General features: G+C 42.7%; 3 protein-coding genes across 3 annotated transcripts in view; 1 reads left to right on the forward strand and 2 right to left on the reverse strand.

Annotated features, from left to right (window-relative positions):
• LOC146625106 (uncharacterized) overlaps positions 1-13,762 on the reverse strand; it is a 126,688-nt gene that overhangs the window by 20,288 nt on the left and 92,638 nt on the right. The window lies entirely within an intron of this gene.
• LOC146625110 (leucine-rich repeat-containing protein 31-like) lies at positions 6,281-7,842 on the reverse strand. The gene is made up of 4 exons (XM_085362690.1): positions 7,788-7,842; positions 7,298-7,462; positions 7,012-7,167; positions 6,281-6,738 (listed from the first exon to the last, which is right to left on the reverse strand). Exons 1-4 carry the CDS (start codon positions 7,840-7,842, stop codon positions 6,281-6,283), a joined length of 834 nt encoding a protein of 277 aa, XP_085218816.1.
• On the forward strand, positions 8,702-13,051 carry LOC146625111 (uncharacterized). Its single transcript, XM_085362662.1, has 11 exons — positions 8,702-8,776; positions 8,985-9,282; positions 9,504-9,656; positions 10,645-10,721; positions 10,930-11,260; positions 11,484-11,723; positions 11,881-12,004; positions 12,121-12,226; positions 12,326-12,564; positions 12,660-12,815; positions 12,913-13,051. Exons 1-11 carry the CDS (start codon positions 8,702-8,704, stop codon positions 13,049-13,051), a joined length of 1,938 nt encoding a protein of 645 aa, XP_085218788.1.

Raw genomic sequence — 13,762 nt, forward strand, 5'->3', positions numbered from 1 at the left:
CTGAATCATGAGTTAAAAGTCTGCTTTGGTGTGTGTTTCCAAAAAAGATCTTGCGTTTTACCCAAAAATGTGGCTAGGAGGAGAAACTCAACTTGTAAAACTTAGTAACTCCTCCATCAGCATGGGAAAGTATGTGCGGTCTAAGCTAGCGCTGTTCTGTAGATTTTGCTTGTGTGTATGTACGTGTGTGTGTGTGTGTGTGTGTATCGTCTTTTCTGCAAAGCGTGCGTGTGTTTCTGCACGTGTACTTTCAGCTGGGTTGTTGGGCCGTACCTTCGTGAGGTTTCAATCCCATGGTTTCTCACGCTGGTCAGAAGAGCTCGTAAAGCAGTCAATGAGAGGTTGATGTCATTCATCTAACCGCAGCGGGGCTATTTGTGACTCTGTTAATGAAAGAACGGCTGGACACACAAATGAACTTGGTTTGTGGCTTTGCAGAAAAGTCATACGGATCATCTAGCTGCAGACAGATCCACTGACCTGTATTAGTCCACACAAAACCCCATCTCTCCGCCTGCCTGTTCTGATGTTTTCCTTTTCCCCGGAGTCAGACCAAAGGAAACATCTCAACAGCTATTAAAGTGAGTTTGGGCTCTTTATGAGTAGCTGTAATGTTTTTAGTGAGCTGTTATTACACAGTGTCCAGTTTCAGACGCTCTACTGATGCATCGTCTAAAAACCTGCACTGCAATAGGCGTACTGATGCGGTTTCACTCACACTGTAGCAGCATGAAACAGAAGAAACTCTTTCATCCTCTTCTTATCCCGTACTTCTTTTTTTAAACTCATATTTCTTTACTGGTCTCCACGCATTTTCTCACAGTTTTTTCATTGTTTCTGTTTATAGAATTTACTTATTTTGTCCATTTATCCCCGTTTTCCATCTTCACCTTGACAGTTTTGGTGCTGCCACATCTTGCAGAAGAAAATCTTTGTTTTGTATGATGCACTTGTGTGTGTGTGTGTGTGTGTGTGTGTGTGTGTGTGTGTGTGTGTGTGTGTGTGTGTGTGTGTGTGTGTGTGTGTGTGTGTGTGTGTGCGCGCGCGTGCACATGCTTGCAGTATCTGAAAACTTCTCACGATCGGCATCTCAAGGGGTATATGATGGTATGGAAATTTTGTCAACATGGACCTAATGGTTCTGCAGTAATTGTAGTCTGTGGCAACTCTGGAAAAGACCAGGAGGATAAGGTGGAGGGAGACAGGGGAGTCGGTAAAGAAAGAGAAGGAAGAATGTGGAAAAATGCATCACAAATGGCATAATGCTTAGCATTTAGATGCAAGAGCAGATCCATAATTCATGTTGCTAATGAAAGCTAGAGGGTAGCCAGTTAGTGCGGAGGGGACCATGCTGATCGGATGGGAGGGAACTCTGACTTCAGTGTGGTTTGTATGTGCAGGCAGGAGTGTGACATCTCAGGACAGCAGAGGGTTGTCGAGCACGGTGACTCCTGCTGCGACGCCCCCGTCTGACTGTCCTGAGCTCTTGGTCCTCAGCAGACGGCCCACACACTCATTCATCACCATGTCTTTACCCCGCCTGTAAGAAAGCAAAGAAAAGGCTAACATTAGAAACAGCCACCAACCAATCCCTTTTACTCCACCACCCAAAAACCAGTGAGAAACACTAGTTAGTATTAACTTGGAATCAAAGTGCACTAATCCCCAGGCTCCCAGCATAACATACAGTCCAACACAAACTCCACAAACTGTCTTGCTTCAGCTGATTTTCCTTCACCTTCTCTCCAGACAATCTGTTGTGCTCTTTTCAGCACAAAGCCACACTCCTGCTCACTGATCCTCACCTCTTTTTAACCTAGTCTCAGCAACTTTGTCCCATAGCTCGCACATCCTTTCCACCTCCATCTTTCTTCCCAGCCAACTGATACATACCTTTTCTCCTTCCTTAAAAGCCAGCCTAAGAAATACGAGTTCATAAACGCCACAGAGAAATAAATCAGAGGAATAAAATGCAAATGATATTGCTTACACTGAACAGCAACACCCAGGTGAGGATTATCTAATGCCAAATTTTCCAAACAATGAACAAACCGTGCCCTTTGTCTCACCATGTCTAGAGTGTAGAGGTCAGCCAATGTCGCTCGGATCTGCTGCACAGCTTGAGGCTGGTCTGGGAAGAATCTGTCCAGGACTCCAGGTCTGGGGAGCACTTGCTGAACCTTCTTGGTTGACACCCCCATACTCCGCGCCCCGCCAGGGAAAGGGGGCCCAGTGCAGCAGCGCCTCCCGGCCCCACAGAGCCCGGGACAGTCCACCCAACCCCACCACAGAGAAAACTGCACCCACCCCACCATCCACTCATCTTCCAGACTACATAAGACAATAGACGCCCAGGCTGAGATCTTCCTCCACCTCTCCTGTATCTCCCCCTCCTGCAGAGAGAGTTCCTGAAGAGCGGAAAGCTCCAGAGAGTTGCAGCATGGCCTGGAGGTGTCACTATCACAATCTGCGGGGAGTATGATCATTTGTTATGAAAAAAGAAGACCCAAATGCAGACTCACAGGCTGGCAAGGATAAACTAAAGGCAGCCTGTTTATTTTGGACGGAGAGAATGATATGAAATATCTGACAGGGAACTGAGAAACTCAGAAACCTATACTGGGGGATAACACTAGGAAACATGACCAGTGAAGCTGGGTGACGAAAGGAGAAGATTAAACAATAAACACACAGGACGGTCATTAGGGAAGAGGAGACGGCAGGGACAAATCAGGAGTAACGAGACAGTTACAGCAAAACTCAACATAACCAACAAAATAAAATAGGAAGCACGTGTTTTGATCGCTGGCTCCAGTCTGCATGCTGAAGCTTCCTTTGGTTACAAGATACAGAACCAACGTTAGTGTGAATGAGACTATGAGAATGTTATATAGCATTTGCTCCACTTTGAATTCAGTTTGAAGAAGTAAAGAGACAAACAAACTTAAAAGAGACCATAGGATTAAAAAAACACAGACACCGCAAAAGGACGAAACACGGGCAAGAAGCAAAGTAAACAGAAAAGGAAGCAAGGAAATAGAAAGATAAGATCCACATGAATAGAATAGACAAAATATGAGTGCTTCAAGCAAACTGTGCAGGAATAAAATATAAATAGCAAACAGCAGAAATAAATAACAAATGGGGGAAAATATGTAGGATGAACAGGAACAAAGACACTGGAGAACAAAGTGGTGAGGGTTACTCAGACCACCATTAACTGATTAAATACATGGGAACTGGCAAAGTGAGACGCGGTCACAGAGAGTGACAAGGTACAAGGCGCACAAAAAGAGGGACTGGCAAAATTAGACGTCTATCAGAAGTACAGAATACAGAGACAGACAGGCAGACAGTGAAACAAACATGGAGACAAAACCTGCTACACACAGAGACAACACTAACACGGCCTGAACATGAAAGGAAACAAATTTAGACCAGCAACTAAGAGGAAGCACTAATTTGGAAGGGAAATAATACCAGACATATGGTGCACTCTGAATATCACCAGTCTGTTGCAAAGCTAACAGAGAGACAGACAAGCATTCACACCTACAGCTAATTTAAAGATACCACTTCAGCGTCACAGCTGGGTCCTTCTCTGTGTTATAAACGACACAGAGAAGGCCCCAGCTGTGACGCCACAGTAGTTCATTTGTTGACTGATACATCGATGTAGTCTCTCAGGAACGAGGGCGAAATGCCAACGACCGCCTGTCTGTTTTCAGGGCTGTATTTGAAGCCATGCTCCAATCAGGCAAAGTTTTAAGTGTTGCACATTTCGATGGGTTTCTTTCAGCTGACATAGTTTCCATTTGGGTCATGTGGTGTTAGATACCCCAGCGTGTGGTCATAGGGTGAAGAGCCCGGACGATTAGTGGGATTTTAGGTGTGGTGTAAAAATGACGCTGCAACTTTAAAAACGTTGTTGCTTTAAGGATTAACGTACAACCATACTTGGGCTGAGTTTGACACTGGTTCTCTTCAGTAATTAAAATAGCTTTAACACATGATAAGATCAAATGTCAGCTACACTGTGACAGTCGAGGGGCCACACTCAGATATATTTATTCGCTTGTTCTCTTTGTGTGATAAGAGTTTCCATCTGAATTTAACCCCTGTGTGGGGCTGATCTTTCATTTCATTTTATTTCAAGCTCAGATTCTTTGCCTTTGGCACATTTTCTGTGACGAGACTTCAAACCATTCCCACCGTCCTTATTAATCAACATGGTGAAGTGATTCTTCGCAAGGTGATGGGATAGGAAGAGTTTCAGAAAATGAGGCCTTTTGTCTTTATTGGAGAGGTCAGTGCAGACAGGACGGATGGGGGGAAGGCGAGGGGGGAATGACACACAGGAAACGGTGTTGGTCAGACCCAAAGACAGGCGTGGGCAGTGAGGACTCTCACCTTCAGACTCACTGTCTAATCAGTCTGACAGTGAGTCTGAAGACAGAGCAACCCAACACACGTTACTATGTTCATCATCATCATCATTGTTTATTTATATAGCACTTTAAAAACACACAAGGCTGACCAAACTGCTGAACAATAGAAACATAATAGATACCATAAGAATAATAAATACGATACAATAATAAACATAGCGAAAAACAATAAAATACAAGTCAGTCAACCACTGAGTCAAAAGCCAGTGAATAAAAATGCTTTTTCAATCTGGATTTAAAAACCAGCACTGATGTCGATTGCCTAATGTGAAGAGGAAGATTATTCCAAAGCTTAGGAGCCACGATAGAGAACGCTCGGTCTCCTCTCAGTTTCAGCCGTGATTTGGGGACTGAGAGCAACAGCTGCTCAGCTGACCGGAGCGAACGAGTGGGGACATAGGGCTTCAGCAGGTGCCAGACCATTTAAAGATTTAAAAACCAATAAAAGAACTTGAAAATGAATCCTAAATTCAATTGGAAGCCAGTGCAGGGAGGCCAAGAGTGATGTTATCACTAAGCAGGACATTAAATCAAATTAATGAGACACCAAAACAAGAGCTGGAGCCCAAGACAGCCATGAAGTCACAGTGTACACAAATACACAAGAAACACAGAAACCAGCTGGGTGGATGTGGCTCGGGAACCTTCTGTTACCTTGAACGTCGGTGTTTTGAACGCTGGCTGCTCCAGTCTGCTTGTATTTGTCCAAGATTTCCCCTCATATCTTGGTTATGGTTATTTTTTCTTTTATTAAACTGATCACACTCCTGTTCATGAATAGAAAAAAACCCCATCAGTGTATTTTCACTTAAACAAGCAGCTGTTTTTTTTGCATTAAAGTTATATAAAAATGTAACAGTGCAAATTCCTCGCTGACAGTTTAACCAAAAGGCATTTCCAGTGGAAAGTAGCCAACATATCCTCAGCATAACCATGTATAATATCCACAAAACCTGAGAAGGTTGGAGAGAAGGTAGGCGAACTCTGCTGGGATCTGCGTTTAACAAAGTGTCTAAAGACGAAACAAAGAAATCTTTCTGTAAATGTTCAGATGCACAGACTGGACTGAAAAAGAGTGAAAAAGCAGCTAACGTCCAAAAATAAGAAAACTTTGAAAGAACTCCAAAAAAACCTGGAGAACTTTTGCTCAAAAAACAGTTTTGTTTTTTTTAAATTACAAGGCAATCTGACAAAATGTCATCAAATGAGACTCAAGACTTCTGCAGGTCTCTGCCATGACTCAATTTTTTTTTCTTAACGGCAGAAACAATTGTTCCTTTTTTACTTTGTTTCTATTTTCTCTTCTTGTTTTTATCTGTTGAACAACAAACAACATTCATGCTGATTCACATAATATCCTGTCTCTAATCTCTGGGATTTCCTCGTAGCTCTTTGATGCAAAGAACATCCATCAAACGCTCCAGCTTGTGCTCAACATCATCGTGAACGGTGAAGGTACTCTGACGAGAAAATACTCAGTCGACCTTTTGGTTGATTTGTTAAAGAACCCCAAAATAGCTGATTACCTAACAAGGTATGCAGATAATTCACAGCTCTTTTCCTGAATAGCTGCTTTAAAACTCTGCTGAAAGCCTTTGTCCATTTCCAGGTATCCCCACTTCTCGGCATGTGTGTCTCAAGTGTTAGGACTGCTGCATTGGAAAGACCCAGACCCTGCAGCCAAGGTGAGAGACGACAAATATGATAACCCACACCAGCTGTGCTTAACTCTGTAAGTTCCCAGTATTCCCTGAAACCATCACGTGTGACACAGTTTACATCAGACGTGATGCAGCTGACCTCAACACTGACCTTCTTGTGGTAACAGAGACTTAAAAAAATAATAATAAAGCAACAAAGTGGGTCGCTCTTTGACAGTAAATTCCAGTGCGGTCCGCTCCAATCTCCTCAGGCTGACTCTCTTCTAGGCTCTCCTGACTGTTCCCTTTACATGCTGATGATGTGTCTTGTAAATCTGGATCCCTTTCCAGCAGGACGCTCCTCTTTTTCAGACAGTACCTGAGCTGCTCTCTCTCCTGACAGTCAGCTGTCCACCTCTGCATGGCCAGTCGAGCCAGCGCCGAAATTTGAGGCAGAGCTCGGAGCAGAGCGGGCAGCCAGGCTGAGCACGGAGCAGAGGTTGAAGGTCGCAAACTGACATCCACGTCTTCCAGAGAGCCCAGACCTCCTGCTGCAAACAGACTGCACCAACCGTTGTCTCCCACCAAGCTGTTGTAGGACAGATCCAGTGCACGGAGTGAGGAGAGACAGCCCCGTCTGCACACGGCAGCTGCACAGAGGAAGAGGACCCATTGATAACTGATCACTTTATGCCTGTTCACTTTACTGTTTTGTTCACAATGTTTCTGATGGAGACAAAAATAACACCGAATAGTTTCATTGTTTTGTTTTATACGACAGCTACAGATGCTGGCAGCATGAAATAAATGAAAGAAATATCAATTTCCTTCAGGCTTTACTTGTCTTAATATACATTTATGCAGCCTAATGATCCACTACAGACCAAAAAAGAAAAAGTATAATGTCATTGTGTGTTAGTTACCCAGATGTTGCATGTCATCAGTGGTGAGCTCGCAGCTGCAAAGACAGAGCTCGCTGACGACTGATGGCTGCAGAGCATCCAGCAGGAGCGCCAAGTGACCGCCAACCACTTTACACCAGGAAATATCCACCGTGCGCAGATAGGACACCGCCAGGGCTGATGCATAAACACAAAGTTTTCACCATTTCAGGCTAGAGGGTGGAAGAGGTATTCAGGGAGAATGACTTGAAGGAAAACTTCTATAAATAAACAAGTGTGTGTGTGTGTGTGTGTGTGTGTGTGTTACCCAGAGCAGTGAAGGACTCGTTGCTCATGTAGCAGCTGTTGAATGGCAGCCTCCTCATTTGTGTCGCAGGGAGGGCGGAGACCAGCAGGTGGACCACACCTCCCACTTCCTTATTGGATGACACATCAAGCTCGGTCAGTGCAGTGAGAGAGGGCAGCACCTGGACTGAAAAACAACGAGTCACATGACTGCTGCAGCGAGCATGCGATTAGTGTCCGGCGTGTGAGATTGGTAGCAACTGACTCAGAGCCTCTAGATCATCTCGCGTGAGGCAACACAGGTGGAGGTCGAGTCTCTCCAGGTGTGTGACGTGAGCCAGGTGAAAGGTGAGGCGGCTCAGTCCACCAGCTAGAAGCAGCTTTACAGTATATTAATCAGAACAATGCTGCTCTCTAATGTATCTTGGTAAAGCGCAGAAAAATCTAATGTTTTATATGATACAGTGTGATTTCAGTAACATATCATAATGGAGGCTTCAGCAAGTACTTACGAAGGAAATCTTTCCTCTGCTCTTCAGTTAGTTCATCAAATACCTCCCAAAACATCTGTATGGTGGGGTGGCGGTCATGATATCTCCAACCATAACTTGTGTTCTGAAAACAGTGAAAATGACTGTTATAATCATAGAGTTTGTAAGGTCAGGCATACACTATGTTGCCAAAAGTATTCCCTAACCCATCCAAATCATTCAATTAATGTGTTCCAATCACTTCCATGGACACAGGTGTATTAAATCAAGCACCTAGGCATGCAGACTACTTCTACAAACATGTGTGAAAGGACGAGTCGCTCTCAGGAACTGAATGAATTCCAGCATGGTAATGTGATAGGATGCACCAGTGCAACAAGTCCAGTCATGAAATTTCCTCGCTATTAAATATTCCATAGTCAGCTGTTAGTGATATTATAACAAAGTGGAAGTAATTGGAAATGACAGCGAGTCAGCTGATGCTAAGGCTCATAGTGCACTTAAGTCACCAATATCTGCAGTCTGCTGTTGTTACAGATGTCCAAACTTCATTGGTTTCCATGGCTGAGCAGCTGCATCCCAGCCTTACACTGACAAACACAATGCAAAGCGTCAGATGGAGTGATTTAAGCATCTCAACACTGGACTCTAAAGCAGTGGAGATGTGTTTACTGGAGTGACGAATCACACTTCTCTGACTGGCAATCCAATAAATTTATCTCGCTGTCATGTGTTATTTTGCCGGGTTGTTTCCTCCCGTTGCCATGTAAACACAAAATAGTGTATATATATGAATATTTTCAAAAAATGCTCTGTGAGTTCCACATCATAACAGTTATTTACTGAGCAGCTCAGTTAGAACTTGCCACTCACACACTGAGCAGCACTCACTAACTTTCTATTTCTAAACAATTTGTTCACTTTTTATCTCAGGCATGTCTGAAAAGACATCAGATAACTTTTTCCATCGCTTTGAAGATTTGATTCAGAGAAAGCGCACAGGTGGAGATGTAAGTAACTAAACATACTCATTCTTGACTTCTCTGCTGATCAAATGTAAATGTTTCTGAGAGATGTGTTATATTTTGCTGCTTTGCACAGTGTAATTTTTGTGTAAGTCACTGTAGACAGAGCAACTGTCAGCGCTTCACCACAGAGTCCAGGATCCTGGACTTTCACAAAGCTCAGAGCAGTAAGACAAATGTGTTCTTTCAACAGGCAGACACATTGCATATCGCACAGAGACCCAGAGATTATGCTGTGCAACTCCCACCTTTACCTGAGCAATGCGCAGGCTCTCCACAGAGAGTCCAGAGAAGCTGGAACTGTTTGGATGACCCCTTTTGGAATCAGGAGGACCCTGAAAGAAGTCTGAGTAGCCTCAGCTCTGCAGACACACACACACCAAGTGATCTGAGGGCCATTCCTTTCATTGTTAGTCCTGTTGAGATGACACCGCTCACTCCAGTTCCTCCACCTCCTCGAGCAGCTTGTCCATCGCAATTGCGGTTCAAAGGTGATGCTTTTCTTTAGTGGTTACACCTGCTGTTAATCAGTTAGTTTAGATTTTAAAATTTGACACTGTAGATTATCTATTTTAATGCTAAATTACACATTCTTGCTGTCCATTCATTTTATATGCTTTTTTGAAGAAAAAAAAATCAGGAAGAAAAATGTTTATTGTTGTTTTTGTAAGATGTCAATTTGTAGTTATTTAGTTATTTTTTGTCTAAACAGACACGAAGTTCATTCGTGGAATAAGAGTCTTGACAGCAAAAGACAAATTTGGGCCTATTTTGACTCCAAAACCTCCAACAGTTCCCATACCGCAAAAACGAGGACCTCGGCCTGGGACGCTGCTGCCCCGTGCAAAAGTCGTCCCTATAGACAGTAAGTGGTTTTCCTCAGTAACTGTAGAAGATGCTGAATAATCAAACTTTAAATTAAGAGATTTTTTAAAAAGATTTTAATGAACAATTAATCACTGCATCATGCTTCGAATTAGAAGAAATGACAGTTTCTTTTTACTAACCTCGTTGATTATCAGACAAGAAAGCAGACAGTCAGTGCAGTCAGAATAATCCAAGAGAGAGCAGGGTCAAACTCCCGCCTGTAGCTACACCTGTAGAGAGCCTGTCCCACAGCTTTAGTCTGCTGTCTTCATTAGAACTTTAAAATGAATACTAGATCTACTTCTACTGAATGGAGAAAAGGTTCCTGAGAAGAGATTTAATTTTCAGTATCTAAGAAATTTGAGGCGTTTCTGAAGGTACTGTACCATGTTAGAGCATCTTAACATAGAGTCCTTGAATACTAGGCAGTTGTAGAGGATGAGTTACTCTACTTTAAATGACTCCCACCCCTTATTGGAGGATTTCAGCTTCTTCCTGTGGGACAGAGGTTTGCAGACCCTAAATGCAGGCGAAGCTTGAAGAAACAGCTTTGTCCAAGCTGCTATTTTGTTGTCGTTGTAACAAATGACACATGTTTTTTTTCTATATTTTTTAAAAACTGTATTTATTTATTTACTGTACTTATTTCTCTATTTATGACAGTGCTTTTATCTCCTTTTTGCTGTTTTATATGAATTTATCAGTATAGTGTTGTCTAGTTTTAGAAGCTGTGATTAGGACGTCTATTTAAATTTGTTGATTAAAGATCATAATTAGAGATCATAACCTGCCTTTGATTTAGACATGTCTGATATTTTTGTAAACACAAAATAGTGTATATATATGAATATTTTCAAAAAATGCTCTGTGAGTTCCACATCATAACAGTTATTTACTGAGCAGCTCAGTTAGAACTTGCCACTCACACACTGAGCAGCACTCACTAACTTTCTATTTCTAAACAATTTGTTCACTTTTTATCTCAGGCATGTCTGAAAAGACATCAGATAACTTTTTCCATCGCTTTGAAGATGTGATTCAGAGAAAGCGCACAGGTGGAGATGTAAGTAACTAAACATACTCATTCTTGACTTCTCTGCTGATCAAATGTAAATGTTTCTGAGAGATGTGTTATATTTTGCTGCTTTGCACAGTGTAATTTTTGTGTAAGTCACTGTAGACAGAGCAACTGTCAGCGCTTCACCACAGAGTCCAGGATCCTGGACTTTCACAAAGCTCAGAGCAGTAAGACAAATGTGTTCTTTCAACAGGCAGACACATTGCATATCGCACAGAGACCCAGAGATTATGCTGTGCAACTCCCACCTTTACCTGAGCAATGCGCAGGCTCTCCAGAGATAGTCCAGGGAAGCTGGAACTGTTTGGATGACCCCTTTTGGAATCAGGAGGACCCTGAAAGAAGTCTGAGTAGCCTCAGCTCTGCAGACACACACACACCAAGTGATCTGAGGGCCATTCCTTTCATTGTTAGTCCTGTTGAGATGACACCGCTCACTCCAGTTCCTCCACCTCCTCGAGCAGCTTGTCCATCGCAATTGCCTGTTTTCTCTGCTAAACATTCAGGAGCAGGTCGGTTCAAAGGTGATGCTTTTCTTTAGTGGTTACACCTGCTGTTAATCAGTTAGTTTAGATTTTAAAATTTGACACTGTAGATTATCTATTTTAATGCTAAATTACACATTCTTGCTGTCCATTCATTTTATATGCTTTTTTGAAGAAAAAAAAAATCAGGAAGAAAAATGTTTATTGTTGTTTTTGTAAGATGTCAATTTGTAGTTATTTAGTTATTTTTTTGTCTAAACAGACACGAAGGTCATTCGTGGAATAAGAGTCTTGACAGCAAAAGACAAATTTGGGCCTATTTTGGAAAAACTGCAGCATTTCCAGGATGGGATTGTAACCTCACCTGGACACACAGTACCAACCAAAACATTTACTGCAGTAAAGCCTTTGACTCCAAAACCTCCAACAGTTCCCATACCGCAAAAACGAGGACCTCGGCCTGGGACGCTGCTGCGCCGTGCAAAAGTCGTCCCTATAGACGGTAAGTGGTTTTCCTCAGTAACTGTAGAAGATGCTGAATAATCAAACTTTAAATTAAGAGATTTTTTAAAAAGATTTTAATGAACAATTAATCACTGCATCATGCTTCGAATTAGAAGAAATGAAAGTTTCTTTTTACTAACCTCGTTGATTATCAGACAAGAAAGCAGACAGTCAGTGCAGTCAGAATAATCCAAGAGAGAGCAGGGTCAAACTCCCGCCTGTAGCTACACCTGTAGAGAGCCTGTCCCACAGCTTTAGTCTGCTGTCTTCAGACGACTGGTAAGAAACGTAGTAAGGAGACATTAAATACTGCACAGAAACAGTGCTGCATAATGTGGCTGTGTTATTTGTGGTGTTCCTGAAGTCGTGTTCAATGTTGTGTTGTGTAAATACAGGATTAAGAAAAGACACGGCTTGCAAACTATTCAGTCTCTGGCAAAGCACCACTCGGACATCCTGAAGACTAAACTACATGAAGTGTGTCTGGTCCTCATTGAGGAGGTATTGCACACTTTATGTTTCTTATATGCGTTTCATGCAGCTAGTTTCCCTTCAAGTGCATACTACAGCCTCAACTGATGATTTTCACTCACATTTTAGGTGAAAAACCAACGCTCAGCAATAGCCTTTGAGGCCATACATGCCATCAATGAGCTCTACATTCAGCTCCAGAGAACAATGGACCCAGAAGTTGAAACAACAGGCCGAGCTCTATTGCTGAAGCTTGCAATGACCAACAACAACTTTCTACATCAGGAGGTCAATCTGGCGCTTGATGCCATGGTGGAAAATTGCAGCCATGGACGGATTCTGAGCGCTCTGTTTAACACAGGACTGACGTAAGAGGAGAGAAGAAGCTGTAGTGATTTTATTAGAAGACATGAAAGAGAGATCATGTTCACTGAGTTGTGTGTCTAATATTGTCCTTGCTCAGCCATCGCTGTGTTGCAGTGAGGAATAGCACGGCTCAACACCTGCACCAGCTGGCTGACAAACTTGGAGCAGCCGTCACCCTGAAAACAGGAACCTTCACTGAAAGATTTCTAATTGCTGCCTCTAGAATGGCAGGGGATGCTGCACCTGAAGCCAGGTGGGTACTTTTAAATGGGTTTGAAGTGCATCAATGTTTTATTTTCTGTGAGTTTACACAATTAATGAAAATTAATGACAACTGTAATCTTCCACAGGTACCATGGGCGAACAATCATTGAGAAACTGACCCTTCACAAGGACTTTATGAATTTGTGGGTGAAGATTGTCCCTGAAAAAGACAGGCGTCCTGTGGAGAAGAGCCTGAAAAAGACAGGCGTCCTGTGGAGCGCCTGAAATTCAAAAGACATCTGTCCAAAAGTAAGAAAACGTCACACTTCAAGACTGACTGATGGCTTGGACCACTGGAACTATCATCTTCATGTTTTTTCTCTTTCCTTTCTTTCCAGACTGCCGGGATTTCTTGGACGCGTGTTTAACCAAAGTCCCGGAGACGCGGCCGACGCTGGAGGAGCTACAGCATCACACTTGGCTGAGATAAGCCTATCACACACACACACAAACACACACAATTCAGACGTTATCATTTATGTGTGATGTATGAATTACCTTTCTTTTTTTCAGGAAATAATTTTTTTTAATTGGCCCACTTTAAATTTCAGTGTTTTGGAATTCCTGTAACCCCCCCCAGCCATCCCAGGAAAGGGGATCTCTCTTTGAATGGGCTTTCCCGAGGTTTCTTCCCGTCAGTCTGGCCCCCCCAGGGGAGTTTTTCCTCGTCTTCATAGAGAGCTTGGGCTGGCTCAGGAGCTCCATCAAAACTGTCTTTATTTAATTACTCTAATGTAATCATATACTTTAAAGTAATCAAATAAAAGACAGTAAAAATCTGAAGACTTGAAGTAAACTTCCATTAAAATAAAACTTGTTTAATTCATCTTTGCTGAGGATACTGTGTTATTACTATTTCAAGGATTATGTCAGAACACCGGATACTGGTACCCATCCCTACCCATCACTAGGGAACAGAACAAACCAGACATCAAT

Source organism: Diplotaxodon limnothrissa, linkage group LG9 (assembly GCF_057381915.1).
Source record: "Diplotaxodon limnothrissa isolate DT_005_m linkage group LG9, D_limnothrissa_male_GT1.1, whole genome shotgun sequence".
In the NCBI taxonomy this organism is placed as follows: Eukaryota; Metazoa; Chordata; class Actinopteri; order Cichliformes; family Cichlidae; genus Diplotaxodon; species Diplotaxodon limnothrissa.

Coding starts and splice junctions, on each gene's coding strand:
- LOC146625110 (XM_085362690.1), bottom strand. CDS start 7,842: ATGTTTTGGGAGGTATTTGATGAACTAACTGAAGAGCAGAGGAAAGAT. Junction 7,463..7,787: donor GCAGAGGAAAGATTTCCTTC/GTAAGTACTTGC, acceptor GTTGTTTTTCAG/TCCAGGTGCTGCCCTCTCTC. Junction 6,739..7,011: donor TGATGACATGCAACATCTGG/GTAACTAACACA, acceptor TCCTCTGTGCAG/CTGCCGTGTGCAGACGGGGC.
- LOC146625111 (XM_085362662.1), top strand. CDS start 8,702: ATGTCTGAAAAGACATCAGATAACTTTTTCCATCGCTTTGAAGATTTG. Junction 12,227..12,325: donor GTCTGGTCCTCATTGAGGAG/GTATTGCACACT, acceptor CTCACATTTTAG/GTGAAAAACCAACGCTCAGC. Junction 12,816..12,912: donor GATGCTGCACCTGAAGCCAG/GTGGGTACTTTT, acceptor AATCTTCCACAG/GTACCATGGGCGAACAATCA.